This window comes from Paroedura picta, chromosome 4 (assembly GCF_049243985.1).
Source record: "Paroedura picta isolate Pp20150507F chromosome 4, Ppicta_v3.0, whole genome shotgun sequence".
In the NCBI taxonomy this organism is placed as follows: domain Eukaryota; kingdom Metazoa; phylum Chordata; class Lepidosauria; order Squamata; family Gekkonidae; genus Paroedura; species Paroedura picta.
Window position 1 is genome coordinate 109,288,062 of NC_135372.1, and position 17,224 is coordinate 109,305,285.

General features: G+C 45.7%; 1 protein-coding gene across 9 annotated transcripts in view; it reads right to left on the reverse strand.

Annotated features, from left to right (window-relative positions):
• Window positions 1-17,224, reverse strand: part of SYT6 (synaptotagmin 6) — a 163,254-nt gene that overhangs the window by 95,881 nt on the left and 50,149 nt on the right. For 2 of the 9 annotated variants that reach the window (XM_077334961.1, XM_077334963.1), the window contains exon 2: window positions 1,427-1,520. The exons of the other annotated variants lie outside the window; for them this stretch is intronic. In XM_077334961.1, coding sequence (XP_077191076.1) covers window positions 1,427-1,435 — 9 coding nt within the window. In that variant the 5' untranslated portion in view covers window positions 1,436-1,520. The remainder of the gene's footprint in view (window positions 1-1,426; window positions 1,521-17,224) is intronic. 9 annotated transcript variants of the gene reach the window in all.

A 17,224-nucleotide genomic window follows, 5' to 3' on the forward strand; every position in this document is an offset into this window, starting at 1 on the left:
GTGACACACTATAATTTGGGGATGACTGCAGGCTGTAATTCTGTTAGTTTTAAATTTGTACATAATTGCACTTTATCACATTCGTGCTTTATCGTTTCCACCACTCCCTTTCTTTTTCTTTGTTCAGCTTTTAGATCACATCACACGTTCTCAGCAAGGCTCTTTTTATTTAATCTTGTAAAGTACCATGGACATTGATGGCACTATCTGAATAATTCATGATAACAATAGCACTAACAATTCAGCTTTAATTATGCTTGTTTCCCGTACTATTGAATTCCTAGTCTGGAACGTATTCTATAGTGCCCAAAAGAACCAGCTTGGTATGGTGGTAACAGGGCTGGTTCTATATATTTTGTCACTCTAAGCAAGGCACGCTCAACATCTTTCATCTTTCCCCCAAACAGTTGGAAGAGGCTCACATTTGGATTAGTGCTGTGGTAGGGGTAACAAACTCCCTGTGCCATTTCACTGAAGTCCCTCACCCACCTGTTATTGGGTGTGGTAGAGAAAAAAGATAACCTTTTAAAACTACTTAGCTTAATCTGATGAGCCTGAGAGGTAACTCCATGAGTACCAAATAACATCTGAAATGAGTGGTCTCTGTTTAAAAACAACAACAAAAAAAACAGAGTCCACAGCTGAGAGAAGCTAGATTCTGCCCTCTGCCATGCCTTCTCTCACTGGAGGAACAACTTACACACTGGTGATATAGAGAAAGATAGAAAGATTGGCTGGGGCAAGCTGCATCTCACCATCCTCATGCCTGGAACAGAAATGGCCCCACATTCCTGATAAATGTGATGCCCAGTGACATTTCATGTGTTATTTGTGCCCTACTTTCCTGAATTTCCAAATACTTCCCTTGTGACTAGTGCACAGGATTGCACTAGTCACATTTTGTCAGATTAGAACTGGAGAGATTTTGGTTCAGGTCCCCAGTCTGCCATGGAGTTTGCTGAATGATCTTGGGCCAGACATGCACTCTCAGCTTAATCCTGATTCACAGGATTGTTGTGGAGATAAAACATAGAAGAAGATAATGTCAACTGGTTTTGGTCCCATTGGAGGAGAATGTTGGGGTAAAAGTGAAATAAGAAAGTAAATAAATAAAAAAACAAAGGTGTGTTGTTGTAACTGTCTCAATTTGGCAGGGACCATCTCCTGGGCAAGGGACACAATTCCTGGGCAGTTCAGCCTAAGTAGATAGGGAGAACGGTGTTTCAATTATGCTAAAATCTTGCCTGCTGGGAAACTGCTAATCACACATATAGGGAGTGTGCACCCTCAGCAATCCTCATGGTATTTGTTGTTGCCATGTTGTCTGACAGAGGGCAATGTGCAGATTTTACATGCATCAACAGCCTCTGGATAACATGCAAGAGAAACTTTGATTTGTTCAGGATTCCAATTCATGTGCACTGACCTTATACATTAAGTACTGCCCATTTCTCACACCACTTGGCAACTGCACCTATCAGGAGGATCTAGGCAAGCTGGCTGGTCTCCTGGAGCACGGCCTGTAATATATGAAAAGGACCATGCTTACAGCCAGAAATGTGTTTTCCCTTGAAACCAATGGAAACAAGAAGCAAACAATGAATAACTAATAGCTTTAATAACAACAAAACCCAAGCAAGTTTTTAAAAAGAAAATTAACCAGAAACAAAAACCGAGTGCTCACCCCTACCAATGAATAATGTAACTAATCAAATTGAGAATAGTGCCCCAACAAAAACTAAAAAAAAACCCAATAAAACAAAACAGAGCAGTACACAAGTAATATGTTTTAAGGAAATCCTCCTTTTTAAATGTATTCTTTGCTCTATGAGTATTCAGGAAGGAGCCAGTTTTGCTGGGTATATTTTTCCCATGTTGTAACATGAGTAACTTACATGGAAGAGGATTATTGAGCTGGGGAAAGTCGCTGTGCTTGTATGATAAACTTGCACATACTTCCTTGTTACTTCCATGATGAACCCTAATTAATAGAAACACCAGCATTTAAATATACAATAAAGTAGTCATGCTGCAATCTTTTTGCTACGGAGAGCCTGGCAATCCACTTTTGCATGGGTCTGAAGTCACTTGGCTGGAATGAAAGTAGCTAACATTCTCTGATCAGCCTGGCTTGTCTGAATGAACAAAGAAACCTTCACCCTAGCAGAAGCTGCTATGCTGTGGGAAGCATTTGGTAAGACTTGGAATTTATTCTACAGAACGATGATGTAGCATGACCAAAGGTGCCAGCTAGCACATCCTGGCTTTGATGAAAAACCTTCCAAAACAATTGATGCCTCGGTGAACTATGATGCTGGTGTGTAATGGCTCTCAGCTCATGCTGCCCATTGCTGAACTAGCACCAAGCAACAGTATTCTTGACAGGATTTAGAGACAGTCTTATGTACAAACTCCTAATTCCCCATCTGGCAGTCCTCATAAAACATCAGAGAAAGAGAGCAGAAGTTAACACAAAAAGTGCCTGCCTAAGAAGAACATCAGTTTACAACAAGATGATGCTGAATTATCAAGCACTTATCATGTCATATCAAATGTATAACCAAGGCAACCTAAGCTAGAAGACCCAGATGCTCTGAGAAAAACCGTGCCTGCTCTGTGAGTACACCCCTAAGAGTACTCTGTGCATACTGGCCCAAGGTCACCCACCTGGCTGCACATGAAGAAGTGGAGCATCAAACACAGTTCTCCAAATTAGAGGCTGTCACTCTTTAACTACTACACCACACTATCATTTCCGATAGAAGACGGGGAAGGTAACAGAATTTTTGCTTGTTACCTAAAGAGATTTCTACAGGAAAAATCATGGCTTACTTCATATTTTTCTCTTTGCAATGGTGGTGAATTATTAATTAAAGGCAAATGTCTTATCTGCCTCATTGGCATTTCATAATCCAAGAAGCTGGAATTTGCCGACTCCAAGTCAGTCTTAGCAATTCATCATCAGAAACTTATCTCTGTTGGCTAGAATCATGCTATTTTTTGGATGGCATGGGTAGGGAAAGGCACCCCTCCCCCAATTTTCTAAAATGAGAAATGTATTTTACCAACTCCTAACTGAAAAGATACACTGAAAATATAGATGAAAATTCACATTATTATTTTCTCAGTTATTATTTCCTAACAGGGATTGCTTCCCAAGGGAACTTGTTTCAAAAACTTCCCAAAAATTATTAAGCTGTTTCAAGTTAGGGTCAGTTCTTACAGCCTTGAGAAGGAATGTGATTCAAATGGAGCTTCTGCTCTTCCTGCATTTGCATCAGCATTGCCAACCATTACCAGCAATACCGACTGGGAGGGTTTGTGGCTCCCATGTTCTATTCCCAGCATCTCCAGTTAAAGATCAAATAGTAAGTAATGTGAAAGACTTCTGGAGAATCTGGAGAGCTGTTGACAATCTGAGTAGACAACTGACATTGATGTCCAGAGGTCTGATTCAGTATAAGGCAGCTTCATCTCTTGGTTGTTCTTCTCCAAAGGCTCGCTCTATATAGTTCCTGGTTATATAATAAATAGACTATAAGCACCTAAAAGGGTTCCCCCAAAGTTACAAATCTAGAGGGCACAGAAGCCAATAAGGACCAAAGTGCATGTGCCAAGAAACAGCATTAAACTTAGTACCCAGGAAGGCAGCAAAGGGTGTTAAAGGTTGAGGCTGGGATGAAAGAGTACTGGAGGTGTACTAATGGTGTGGGGAAGCATTTAAACCATGGCATGGCTAGGATGAGAAGAAGGATTCCCTCATCTGGTTTCCTCTGGGTTAAGGGTTCATAAGGAATAGAATACAGAGGGAAACGGCATCTAAACGGCTTCTAATCTGGCATGCCGGGTTCGATTCTGCACTCCACCACATGCAGCCAGCTGGGTGACCTTGGGCTTGCCTCTGCACTGCTAAAACTGTTCTGACTGGGCAGTAATATCAGGGCTCTCTCAGCCTCACCCACCTCATAGGGTGTCTGTTGTAGGGAGAGGAAAGGGAAGGCGACTGTAAGCCGTTTTGAGACCCCTTCTTCTTCTTCTTCTTCTTCTTCTTCTTCTTCTTCTTCTTCTTCTTCTTCTTCTTCTTCTTCTTCTTCTTCTTCTTCTTCTTCTTCTTCTTCTTCTTCTTCTTCTTCTTCTTCTTTATAACACACCTGAACATTTTGAGCTGGACAGATTTGAACCAGCAGATTCAGCTAATTCCAGATTCTCTCCCTATACCACATCTCATTCTAATTCATGTTTATTTAATTAGCAGAATTATTAGGATGAGTTCCACGCTTAGATAATTCACATTTTGCTGCAGATTTCTCTCCTCTGTGTTAACAGCTTTATATGTATACACTGATAAAGAGTGTCCCAGAATTACCCAGGGCCACCACTGACAATGCTGGGGAGCCTGTGAAGAAGACGCGGCAGTGGTGGAGGATGCATGCACGAGGTGCGGCATCTGTTCCAATGCTTGGGGGGGGGGAGGCGGAGCATGCTGGCTGCTCATAAGTGGCTGCATGCCTAGCCCAGCCTCTTTTGCTGGCAATGATCGAGGACGCTGCCCACCCTGCCACCCATTGGTTTCTGGTTGGGAACAAGTTGGCAGTTTATGGGACACAGCAGTTCAGGTTTGGTTTGGTGTTTGTTCATTAAATATTTGTCACAGCTTTTGGGTTGGCAGGGGACACAGCCTGTTTGGATGGGGGTCCATCTTCTGTGGCCAACTCCCCAAACAAATAAGAGGTGGCAACCTGTGGGCATGGCCAACATGGCTGGGAAGGCTAGGTGGCCTGGAGGGCCAGATGGCCTGGGCTGCAACCAGAGGCAGTTTGCACCTACTCTGTGCCTAGGTGGGGCACTTCCCTGGTTAGGGGGTTACAGCAGCATGGGAGAACCGGCGTTCCCAGCTGGGAACTGGTGCGGGATCTAGGGGAGCCACTGTAGTGGGAATAGTAGCCAGATGGCTATGGAGTGGCTCTTAACCTACTGCCAAGCCAACATACCCCATCTTTGGTTATTAGAGAGAGCTGTGGCCTGTTATGCCAACGAACGGTTGTCCACGTCTTAGAAGGCAGAGAACTGCCACCGTGCAAGTCAGAACTCTGCAAAGAGTCAACAATGAAGATTTCTAATGTATCACCTTCACTTCAAAATGGGGGGGGGGTAGGAAATCCAGAGAAACATTAGGAGAATTTTGTTCTTCTAACTGAAACTAGATTATTGACTTCAGCTCCATCATTTCAGCTCAAAACCTCAGCCTTGAGAGACTAATCTATCTCAAAAGGATCTTGCTAGGATTAAATGGAGACAACCCCATTCAAATTGCCCTGAGCTTTGCAGAGTGCTAGTGATCAAGTGTATCATAATAATAAATATTACGCAAATAACAATGTTCTGCTCATTTTCAGGATGCCACTGCTATGATCAGTGGCTGTCAGATGTATTCCCCTGATTTAGAGATGGGCCATTATACTGCAGTAGCTCATTTTGTTGCAATTAAGTATGCATGTTCCAAGTTTTAATTCTCTCACATTTCTGCACCCAGAAAGGAAGAGAAATATTCTCTACTGGCAGACACAGGTAATATCCCGAGGCTTAATGAATGTTTAGCATCATTGTGCAGTGGGAGGTGTAGTTAAACCATCACCTTCACATTGACATAATAAATCAAGCACTCTGAGGAGGAACGTTGCTAGCTGAACTCACTACCCTCCTTCAGACAGACAGCCTTTTTAGAATAGTAGGAAAGGATGGCAGAGCCCAAGAGGGAACACAAGGGCTTGAACTGGTGATATGTCAGTTTAAGAACAAAAGAGGCACTGAAGAGTTCTAATCTCTGATTCTAAAGTCTGCCTTCCCATGGAACAAAGGACATACAGTTCATACTTGCAGGGCCCAAATGCTTTGAAGCAGATCTTTCTCAGCGTGAAGACAGATGCAACATTACGAATAGAGGAAATGCTCTGAAAGCGTAATGCAAACAGGTCAGAGGCATGCTTTGAGAAAGCAGTTCTACATGTTTTCAGCATGGTTAAGTTTGAACCAGGGCCAAGCTAACCCCCATGAACACCAACATGCACACCAATCACATGAAGGACCACAGGTTGACTACCCCTGCTTTAGACCACTGCCCTATCAAAATGAGCACTGTCTCCTCCGACTGGCAGCAACTGGCCAGAGGCTCAGACAGAAGTTTGTCCATATCACCTGCTAACAGATCCTTTTAACTGGAGATGCTGGGGATTGAACCTGGGACATTCCGTATGCGAAGTAGTTGCTCTACCACTGATATGTGACCCTTCCCCCACAGCAGTTCTGGAGTAATTTTTTAAGCTGAGAAGCTGAAGAGAAGGGCTCTAGCCTACTATTTTTTGCCAGTGTTTGTACAGTGAAGCTTTCTAATATGTGCTTGAGATACTACTATTAAAAATGACTATCGCTATCACATAAATTGCATGCTAAAGCTCTTCAGCCTGTGAGATGCTGAGAATTAGTGAAGCAAGAGAGGAAGAATGGAGGGGAAAGAATAGTTGGGAGGCATACTGCTCTAAAACAAGAAGCAGTTTGATACCGTGCCCAGGGAAAGGAGAGGCCTTTGTTCAGCTTGTCAAGATGTCCTGTCTTATCATGGTGTGTTCCAAAGCTTTGGAGAGAAGCTCATTAATGAAAGACTCCATTTTGTTTCATCTTGGGTAGAAATGCGCAAGTACAAGATGATGTAATTAAAATTCAGTGTTTCCTTCCCTGATGACTTGATGCAGCTACCCAGGTTTGAGTTACCAATAGAAATAATTAACAGAATCCAAACAGAGAATGAATTAATTCCACTGACAAAGCTTTATTTTTATGGGCTATTTGCCAGCAGACAATACTATGCTAATTATGGTAATGTAGCCTTTTTTTTTTTTTTTTTTGCTCAGTGCCATGTTGAGAGTCATTAAGAAGGTTCAAAGATAAATCTGACCCCTCTGTGGAGAATTCTGCTTAATATATCAGAAAGTTCTTTCCCCTGGATAGTGAAAAGGATAATAAATTTGGCAGCTCTCACAATATTGGAGAATATGAGAGGTCATGCCAGTCATGTGCTGAATTTAAAGGAGGCCACAGAGAGCTCTACATAATGCTTAATGTAAGCCAAATTCTTCAGGCTGCCTTTCTGATTTGACTATGCAGAGAGAGAAAATCTCTTTTAGGAAAAATTATCACTTCCTTTACAAGTGGTTGAAGGTAGGATTTTTTAAAAATGTGATTGGTAACTTCATTTAAGATCCACATTCATATAGAGAAATAGTTCCAAATCACTCTAAGCTCTGTGGAAGACCAATATATGCTACATCTTTTTTATTGTGAAGGAAGTGGAAAGATGACAGGCAGTTGCTTTTAAAAGCCTTGCACCTCTAAGGCCCTTTCTGCAAGCCCTGCTTATTCTTGATTTTCACTGAATTTGGGCTAGTATGGCTTTATTCAATCGCTGTGCATGCACTCTGCACCTTTATGTTTTTTCCAATTTTTTCCATGGGTTCCTAAAGTATAGACTCTTTGTACAATCAGAAGAATACAAATTTACAGTACTTAAAAACAGTCATATAGTAACTTTCCTCTTAGGTTTTAAAAATGTTTTAAAAACCGCTTCCTCCTTGATTAAAATGTTTGGAGGTGGCAAGATAGTGTTGGAATGGATTCCCCCCCCCCTTGGGCAGATGGATTTTTAGGCAGAGAGGCCAGCATCTATTCGGTTTTATTTCCTAGTATCAACCATAGGCCTGGTGGAACAGCTGTGTCTTACAGATCCTCCAGAACTGTTCAAAATCTGGGAGGGCCCTGATCTTGAGGCACATTCTGTCACTGGGGCCAGAGCCAGTCTTGCCTCTTTGGGGCCAGGGACTCTGAATAGGTTTTGACTACTCCATCTTAGTGCTCTTTAGGGGATATAGGGGAAGAGGCAGTCCGATAGATACAAGGGTCCCAGGCTATTTAGGGTTTTGAAAGGAAGTGTCAAAACCTAGAACTTGACTTGGTCTCCAAGTTGGAGCTGGTGCAGCTGGGAGAGCACGAGTGATATGAGCTCTCCCATTGGGTTCTGGTAAGGACTGCTGAGCTCCTGCATTCTGGACCATTTGGAGTTTCTGGAGCAGTTTCAAGGGCAGTCTTACATAGAGTGAATTAGAGAAATCTAGTCTAGAGGTGACCAGTGCATGGATTGTGGTAGCTAGGTCAGATGCCAATAAGTAAAGTACAAGTTGTCATGCCTGGAGAAGATAGTAAAATATCAGGTGAGCAGCATTTGTGACCTGGGCCTCCATGAATAAAGAGGCATCCAGAATCACACCCAGGCTCCTGACAGTGTACGAATGTGTTAAATGGACCCCATAAAGGACTAGAAGTTACCTTTTGTTTCCATAGTCATGCCAGCCCAACTAGAGAAATTCTGTCTTAACAGGATTTAACTTCAGCCAACTCTGCCTGAGCCAATTCACCATGGATTCTGGACATTTAGCCAGAGAATCTGGGGGCATAGGCAGATGGCCATCCAACAACAGAAACAGCTGGGTGTCATACGCATATTGATGGCAACCTAGCCAGAAACTCCAAACCAGCTGGGTGAGGGGGTGCATGTAGATGTTAAATAACATCAGGGAGATAATAGCTCTCTGTGGGACCCCACATACTGAGGCCTGTCACTGGGAAGTTGTCTCCCCTAGCACCACCCTCTGTCCCCAACCTTGGAGAAAAGACTTCAGCCACTTTAAGGCTGTGCCTTGAGTCCTCACATCAAGCTACGCATCAAACCAGAGCAGTACTGACCCCACTAAATCCAGCTGTCTGTGGAGATCGTCGGTGAGGGCAACCAGTTCTGTCTCCACCCCATGGCTAGATTGAAAGCCAGATTGGAATGGGTCAAGAGCCATTTGATCTTTGATCTGCTGTGTTGTGTTGCCCACAACATTCAGTTGGTAGGAGTTTGGGTATGCATGCCTGCATGCTTACTCACATGCCTGTCTGAGGAACATTATAGCAGTATGGCTGTGAATGTGTGGCTGTTCATCGCCCTTTCTCTGTTTCCCAAAGTATACAGAAAGCTTGCCATCCTTCTGTTGTTCAAGTATTAGTTGAATTTGACTTCAATTGTCACATTACTAATAACAGATGGGTAGATCAATGCTGGGTGGATCAATACACATCTCCTTGGCAAAATGCCTACTTGAGAGTAAAAACCTATGAGGCAATTTTAAACTGGATACCATCACCTGAGGTGAGAGTAGTGGTGAACTCTATCATGAGGGAACTTCAATTCACACCATGAACTGACCCCCATTTCTTCCTCCATCTGTTCTGTGCCCAGGATTGCTATGAGACTCAGCAGAACCCACCATTCCACAAGTTACTGCAGTCTAGCATCCAGTATGCATTTTTGCTAGTCAGAGTCAAGCTGTCAAAAAAAGAGAGAGAATATATGGGAAACAGGGACAGATGGAACTTGTGAATGTAAAAGGGGAGTAGGGGAGGTGGAGGAAGATTTGGAGAGGGAGGTACAAGTAGAATGTGAATGGTGTGGGACTGGAGGAGGGATAGAAGGGTAGGGGCACTAATCTAAAATCTTTATATTTTTGATTTAATTTCAGCTTTTGAGTGAAGGGGAAAGACTGCCCCAAAAGAACTTTCAAATAGGAGATAAAGCAGCCAGAAATTGAACTGAGGGCTGAAGTGAGGGAAAGTAATGCCGAAGCAAAAATTAATCCCAAATGAAGTACATAGTGAACTCGATGGAAACGCAGAATAATTTTAAAAAAATGATGGACATGCACTGTAAAAGTAAGGGGAACCGCCAATGCAAACAAACAAACAAACCAACCCTAACTCTGGAAGTTCAAACTACAAAGCATCTTAGAGGTTTTAGGATCAAAAAAAAATTTGGCTTAAGAAATTCACTCATGTTCCAAAAAGCATGAGCCTGTAAACTACTTGAAGCACTTAGGATTTCTATTCAGATGTATCAAAAGGCAGCTGTGAAGGCATCACCTTGTTGAATTTTTGCCAGGACACACTACCTGAACCCAATGTTAAGTTGGAAGTTCAAGGAAAAGTGTGGGTGTTTGGAGCCTAACATCCATGAGCAGAATATGTCTAGCTGTTTACAGGGTACAGTTGTTCTGCAGTGATCTAACTCTCCATTCATATGCTCTTTGAAAAACATCTGCATAACCCTTCATTTAAACTGGCAGTATTAAAAAAAAAATCCTACCCTGGAATTTGTTTTATTTGGAGCTGAATGCAGTATATGCATTGTCACCTTTAATCAGTTATAGCTCTTTAGAAGCATGTTGCTTTTTTAAAATGACTTAAATTACTATATTTTGAAAGCCCAGGGATCTGCCCTAGATTCTGCTCCAGCCCCTGTAGAATTGTCAGAAATGGCTACAAAACTAACTTTTCTCTTCTGCAGCATAGCTGACTTGCCTTAGTCTATTCTATGGATTTCCTTTAACGAATGCATTTTTTGCCCTGCAGATATCTCTTAGCACTTCGGTTTCTTAGTTCCTTTCTTTATGTCATGTAATAATGTGTGTAATATACATTAGCCCAGTGATCCCAAACATGATGCCTGTGCTTCCTTTTCACAAGTCTTTCTCTTGCTTGTTCCTTGACGGATGGCTTCCCGAAAGCAAAGAATCAGGGCCATTCCGCACAACTTAAATATAGCCGAAGTCTTACCTTTTGTAAATGCTATTAATTTAACGTTCCGCATGACATCGTAAACAAACCACAAAACTCCCGCCAAACTCCAGCAACAATCGGAATTTTATAGTGCTTAGGGGGAAATCCAAAAAAGTGGATTCCCCCCGAAAAAACTACTACATGTCAGGAATCAGGCTGAGCCTAGCCCGTGGAGTCCCAAGTGAAAGCACATCCGAAATCCAACAGTCGGTTGCAAATTTCCAAGAAGAGCTTTATTAGGCAAAGTCCACAGAAAGCTAACGCAGGCCAAGATCTTCCTAAGCAAAGATCTTGATAATAACAAAGTACAAGCGAAACGGGTGGGGTAGATATAGGGTACACCAAATAAGGGAGGGGTGCTCAGGAGATTCGGCGGGAGAGTGGGTAGAGAGACAAAAAGGGGTCCTGTTCTCAGGCTACCAGATGGCCAGGTGCCTTATCGGGGAGATGGCACATTGTTGAGATTTGGCTGTCTCCGCAAGGACACTTACAGTGAGATTGATACAGTTGTTGGGCCTCCTCGCCCGCTGGGAACAGGAAGGGAGGGAACATCTCAGAGGACAGGTTTATTGCTTTATGGCCTTGGGTGAGAAGAGGCCTGAGAAAGTAAAATATGCAAGAGTAGTCGGGAACAGGATGGCATGAACCAGGGGGGTCATGACACTCGCCTCCCCTTAAGGCCCTCCCCCGTCCCCCTCGCCCTCAAGCCCCTGCAGCTACGGGGGTAGGGCCCGGCTTATCGGGGAAGCGGGAGTGGAATTTGCGGAGGAGAATCGGGGCGGCGACGTCCTCCGCGTCCACCCATTCATTGTCAGAGTCAGGGAAGCCCTTCCAAGAAACCAAGTACTGCAATTGCTTGCGGAAAAAGCGAGAATCGACAATGTCGGATAATTCGTAGTGCGTTTCTTCCCCCACCATGACGGGGGGAGGTGGACGGGACTGGGGGTGCCATTTATCAGGCGGGGGAGCCTTTTTGAGCAGGCTGACATGAAAAACCGGGTGAACCTTGCGGTAGGTTTTTGGGAGTTCCACCCGTACGGTGACCTCGTTCAGCACTTGGGTTACCTTAAAGGGGCCCACAAACTGGTAGCTCAGCTTCTTGCACGGCCGCCTGTTTTTGAGGTTTTTTGTGGAGATGTACACCTCATCCCCCACCGCATACGCGGGGGGGCGCTGGCGTTTGCGGTCAGCCCACTTCTTGAAATCAGCCTTGGCCTTTTTCAGGGACTCCGTTACCTCCCCCCAGGCCTCCCGCACCCGGGTTGCCCATTCGTCCACCCCAGGCGGGGAGGCTGTGGGATCACCCGGCGGTTTCACGAGAGTGGGAAAGGGGGGCGAGGTAGCCGTGGACCACTTCAAAGGGGGCCTTCCCCGTGCTTGAGTGCGGGGCGTTGTTGTAGGCATACTCTGCGAGGGGCAGGAGGGAAACCCAATCGTCCTGATGGTAGTTCAGGAAGCAGCGGAGGTACTGTTCGAGCACTTGGTTAACCCTCTCGGTTTGACCATTTGTGGCGGGGTGATACGCGGAGCTTAGCCCCCTAGACACTCCCGCCAGGTCCATGAGGGCCCCCCAGAACTTGGCGACGAACTGTGCCCCCCGGTCGCTAATCACCTTGCGGGGGAAACCATGTAGGCGCACCACGTGGGTGACGAACAACTCAGCCAGGCGCTGCGCAGTGGGCAACCCTGGGCAGGGGACGAAGTGGGCCTGCTTCGAAAATTGGTCCACCACCACCCAAATCACCGTTTTCCCCTGGCTGGGGGGCAAGTCGGTGATGAAGTCCATGGAGATGATCTCCCAGGGGCGGTCGGGGATCTCCAGGGGTTTAAGGAGGCCCTGGGGTTTACCCACCCCCCGCTTGTGCGCGAGGCACACTGGGCAGCCCGCGACGTATTTTCCCACGTCACGGCGGGCCCCCGGCCACCAGAATTGGCGGCGAAGCAGCCCCCAAGTTTTTAGGAAGCCAAAATGGCCCGCCGCCTTGCTGTCGTGGCACAATTCCAAGATTGTCTTGCGCATCGAGGCGGGGACGTACAGGCGATCCCCTTTGTACCAGACCCCCTCGTGGGCACGAAGCTGCGAGCGGAGGTTGGCGAGTTGCGGGTCCGGGCCCAGGGCCGAGCGGAATTCCGACAGGGGAATCGAGAGCGGCCCCGTGGGGGGCCCTGACGGGTCTGGGGGGGGGCCCTGGGCCGGGCGCCCCGCCTTGGTCTGGCTGCGGGTTTGAGCCAAGAGCCCCAACTGCTTGGGGGTAAAGACCGTGTCCACCCGGGAGGGGCGGTGTTCTCCCGGAAACATGCGGGAGAGGGCGTCCGCCATGAAATTCTTGCGCCCCGGGATGTGGACGAGGGTGAAGTCGAATCGGGAGAAAAAGTCCGCCCACCGAATTTGCTTCGCGCTGAGCGTGCGGGGTTTCCGCAGGGCCTCGAGGTTTTTGTGGTCGGTCCAGACTTCGAAGGGGATGGGGGAACCCTCTAGGAAGTGCCGCCAAGTGGACAGGGCGGTTTTGACCGCCGCCGCCTCTTTTTCCCAAATGGGCCAGTTCCGCTCGGTGGGGGAGAACTTGCGGGAGAGGTAGGCGCAGGGCCGGAGCTTGCCCCCCTCCCCCCTTTGGAGGAGAACCCCCCCGACCGCCTCGTTGGAGGCGTCGACTTGCACCACGAAGGGCTTATCGATCTCCGGGTGGGCCAGGATGGGCTCGGAGGTGAACAGGTGTTTGAGGCGTTCGAAGGCGTGCGTGCAGTCCTGGGTCCACGGTAGTGGCGCCCCCGGACGGCCGTCCCTGGCCCCTTTCCCCTTGGTCTTTAGGAGATCGGTGAGGGGTAGGGTCACCTTGGAGAACCCTGGGAGGAAGTCACGGTAGAAATTGGCAAACCCGAGGAAGGATTGAAGCTGCCTACGGGTCCGGGGAATTTCCCAATCGAGGACCGCTTGGACCTTCGCGGGGTCCATCCCAATCCCCTCCCCAGAAACCCGGTAGCCCAAGAAGTCGACCTGGGGTTTGTGAATAAATACTTTGTTATTATCAATTTGTCAGGAATCAGGCTGAGCCTAGCCCGTGGAGTCCCAAGTGAAAGCACATCCGAAATCCAACAGTCGGTTGCAAATTTCCAAGAAGAGCTTTATTAGGCAAAGTCCACAGAAAGCTAACGCAGGCCAAGATCTTCCTAAGCAAAGATCTTGATAATAACAAAGTACAAGCGAAACGGGTGGGGTAGATATAGGGTACACCAAATAAGGGAGGGGTGCTCAGGAGATTCGGCGGGAGAGTGGGTAGAGAGACAAAAAGGGGTCCTGTTCTCAGGCTACCAGATGGCCAGGTGCCTTATCGGGGAGATGGCACATTGTTGAGATTTGGCTGTCTCCGCAAGGACACTTACAGTGAGATTGATACAGTTGTTGGGCCTCCTCGCCCGCTGGGAACAGGAAGGGAGGGAACATCTCAGAGGACAGGTTTATTGCTTTATGGCCTTGGGTGAGAAGAGGCCTGAGAAAGTAAAATATGCAAGAGTAGTCGGGAACAGGATGGCATGAACCAGGGGGGTCATGACACTACACTTCTGATCACAAGCCGCAACACATCAGTGAAAGACATGTTCGTTCTCAAAATAGTGGTAGAAAGAATGTCCTTCCCTAGCTCTCGTCCCCAAGCTTCCAGAGACGCGATCACCATTTCCCCCCCCCTTAAACCGGCGAAAGCAATGAATAAGCAAAGCTTCTTCGTCTGAAGTCCCTCCACAGAAGTGTTTAACAGTAAAACAAAGCTCCCTTCTGCAATTGTCTTTAAAGTTTCTGAGCACAATACAGCCCCCTGTTCGACACTGCCTGTAATTTCAGCCAGAAATTGCACCCATCGGGGGGGGGGGGGTTTACTTGAAGAGTGTGTAAACAATTAAGTGTCAGCTCCTACGCCAGCAAAAAAGGTCTTTCTGAGACATTGAATCAAGAAATATTTGTTGCTACTGGTGTTTTTGGGTTTTTAAAAAACTGTTTTTAAAGGGAAAGGAGCTTTTCGGGAGCATGAACACAACAGTTCATTGGCTGTTCTGTTTGATTGAGGGTCAGGGGCGGGAAGAAGCCTGGAAAAATATTGTCTCCTTTGTTGCGATTCCAGTAAGACCGGAAACCTGTGGGGAATAAATAGACCGCTACTGGGATTTCAATAGTCCACTAGAATTGAAGGTGTGCGGAATGACAAAATTCCACTATTAAATATAGCTTTTCTGCATACTGCAAACATTTAGCAACATTGGTCATTATGCGGAATGGCCCTCAGTTTTGGATTTCCTTACTCTCACTGAAGTGCATGAGAACAGCCAAGAAGGCATTACCTTTGCGTTTCTCTGGAGCACCCATTTGGAATCAGCTGTCTTCAGCACAGGAGGATGTTTGACCCATTTAATATTTTATCGAACCTCCTAAATCACACAACAGTCCAAAGTGCTTGTATGACTTCTCTGTGGCTGCTGCAACAGCCACTACAGCACAGTATTAATGGAGCTTCCACGTAACAGGTTTCCCCACAGATTTCCCAATAGCAGTAGCCATCCTTCCAGTCTCAGGCCACTAGAACATTTTCATTTAAAAATATCAGTAATTCTCACATACGCACCTCGCTCTTTTTTGGGGGTCTGCTGTGAGTCTGATGACTCCAGTTCACAAGGGGTCTATTCTATATACTCCAGAACCTCTGCCTTAGGCTTCCACCAAAAGCACTTTCCTGGAGACACCTTCTTCGGGGGCTGCAATGCGAATCTCCCAGTCCAATTCATGCATAATTGGAAGACAGGTAGAGGTCTGCTGTGAGTTTGATGCCTCTCTCTCATATAGGGTGCATTCTAAGAACGACTTGGTATCTCCTCCAAAAACAGTTTCCTGGAGGGGGGGGGGTTATACCCCCATGTCCAATTTTTACCAAACTTGGTGGGGAAGTAGAGAAGAGTCAGCTGGAGATCCCCTGCAAGACTGGCATCTCTAGCATCCCAGAGACTACCACCACCACCACCACCACCACCACCACCACCATCATCATTATTTTGATTTCTATACCATCCCCCCATGTAAGCAAGCTTGGGGCAGTTTACAATAATAAAATGTAACAATACAAATAAAAATAATAACTACCAAGAAGCATGGTCAGAATTCTATTTACCAAACACAGAATGACATATAGCTAAGGAAATGCAAAATCTACTTACACACAATGCCAAATGCACTGCAGCCTGAATGCCTTCCGACAGAATATTACCATCAGCTGTACAGTTATGAATCTGACACTGCCAAGGCCAATTAAAAAGTGATCTCTTAAAAGTTTAATTTGCCCCTAAGGGGGCAGGGGGTCCTTCAATGATGGTGTTTCCTGGAATACATCATTTCAACTTCAAATGCAGGGATGAATCAGAAGATATTTTGAGAATAATTATATAAGATTATGAAATCCAAAATGTCTACTGCAGACTGAGCAAAGAGACCACCTGATTGTAAAGGAAAGCTCCTCGGGAGACTGCTACATGTTCTCCCCAGCCATATCGCACTGCCCAAAGCCCAAGAGATATGGCCTCTCTGCACAAATCAGCCCAACAGCCCACAGAGGAAGCTGTAGGACTCTCCACCCTCTCATTACCCGCCACATGCATTGGTCATGGAATCAGCCTTGAAGTTCTGTTCATATGATAATGGTAAAATCAAAGAGACTCTTGAATAACTTCACAAGACACTTCACAACCCTTCCTCAGCCTTTGGAATAAAGGGGTTTTCATTATTCATTGCTCACAGCTACCGGCTGAATGTTAATTGATTCAATCTACTGGCTATTTGTCCAGGTGCATAATTTATTATTTACAATTATCCTACTTAATTAAGCCCATTCATCCAATCAGCAAGAATATATCTGGCTATTCAGTGGGACTGGCACGCCCAAAAAAGAAAGTGAGCAGTGAAAGTGAAATGCACTCATGAAAACTCTGCAGTAATTAGATATGCTATTTCCACCACAAAATATTGCCATCAATAGTATGTGCGGCACCTGCCCTTCACTCAATACGTTAGGCAGAATCTCAATTATCATCTGAATGGCCATTTAAAAGAGGAATGCAGAGTTTAGGCCATTAAGGCATACCTCAGGGATGATATTGACCGCACATAACATGGTGATACATCCCTTGTGAATGGCCTGACCAGTGGTGGCCATCTAGGCCAGGGGCTGCCTGCCTTCCCTGTTCTCACACGATTACTGCAGTGTATAGATGCAGCCTATGTCTATGGTAAAAGCCTCTGAATACTTAACATCACAAATGCATAAAATGACGAAGAACATTTATTTTTAACTGTAGAGGTTTTCATCTATTTATGACAAACATCTTCCTTAAATAAACAATGCATTCTCTAAGTTAATCCTATCCCTTTAAGAAACTTGCTATACTGTCATAATTATCTGAACGGTTCCCTCCTCCCCCACCCCCCGAGATCACTTAGGCAAAGCAAAGGAGATCTTGAAAAAGCCCTAGTGAGCATGGATTG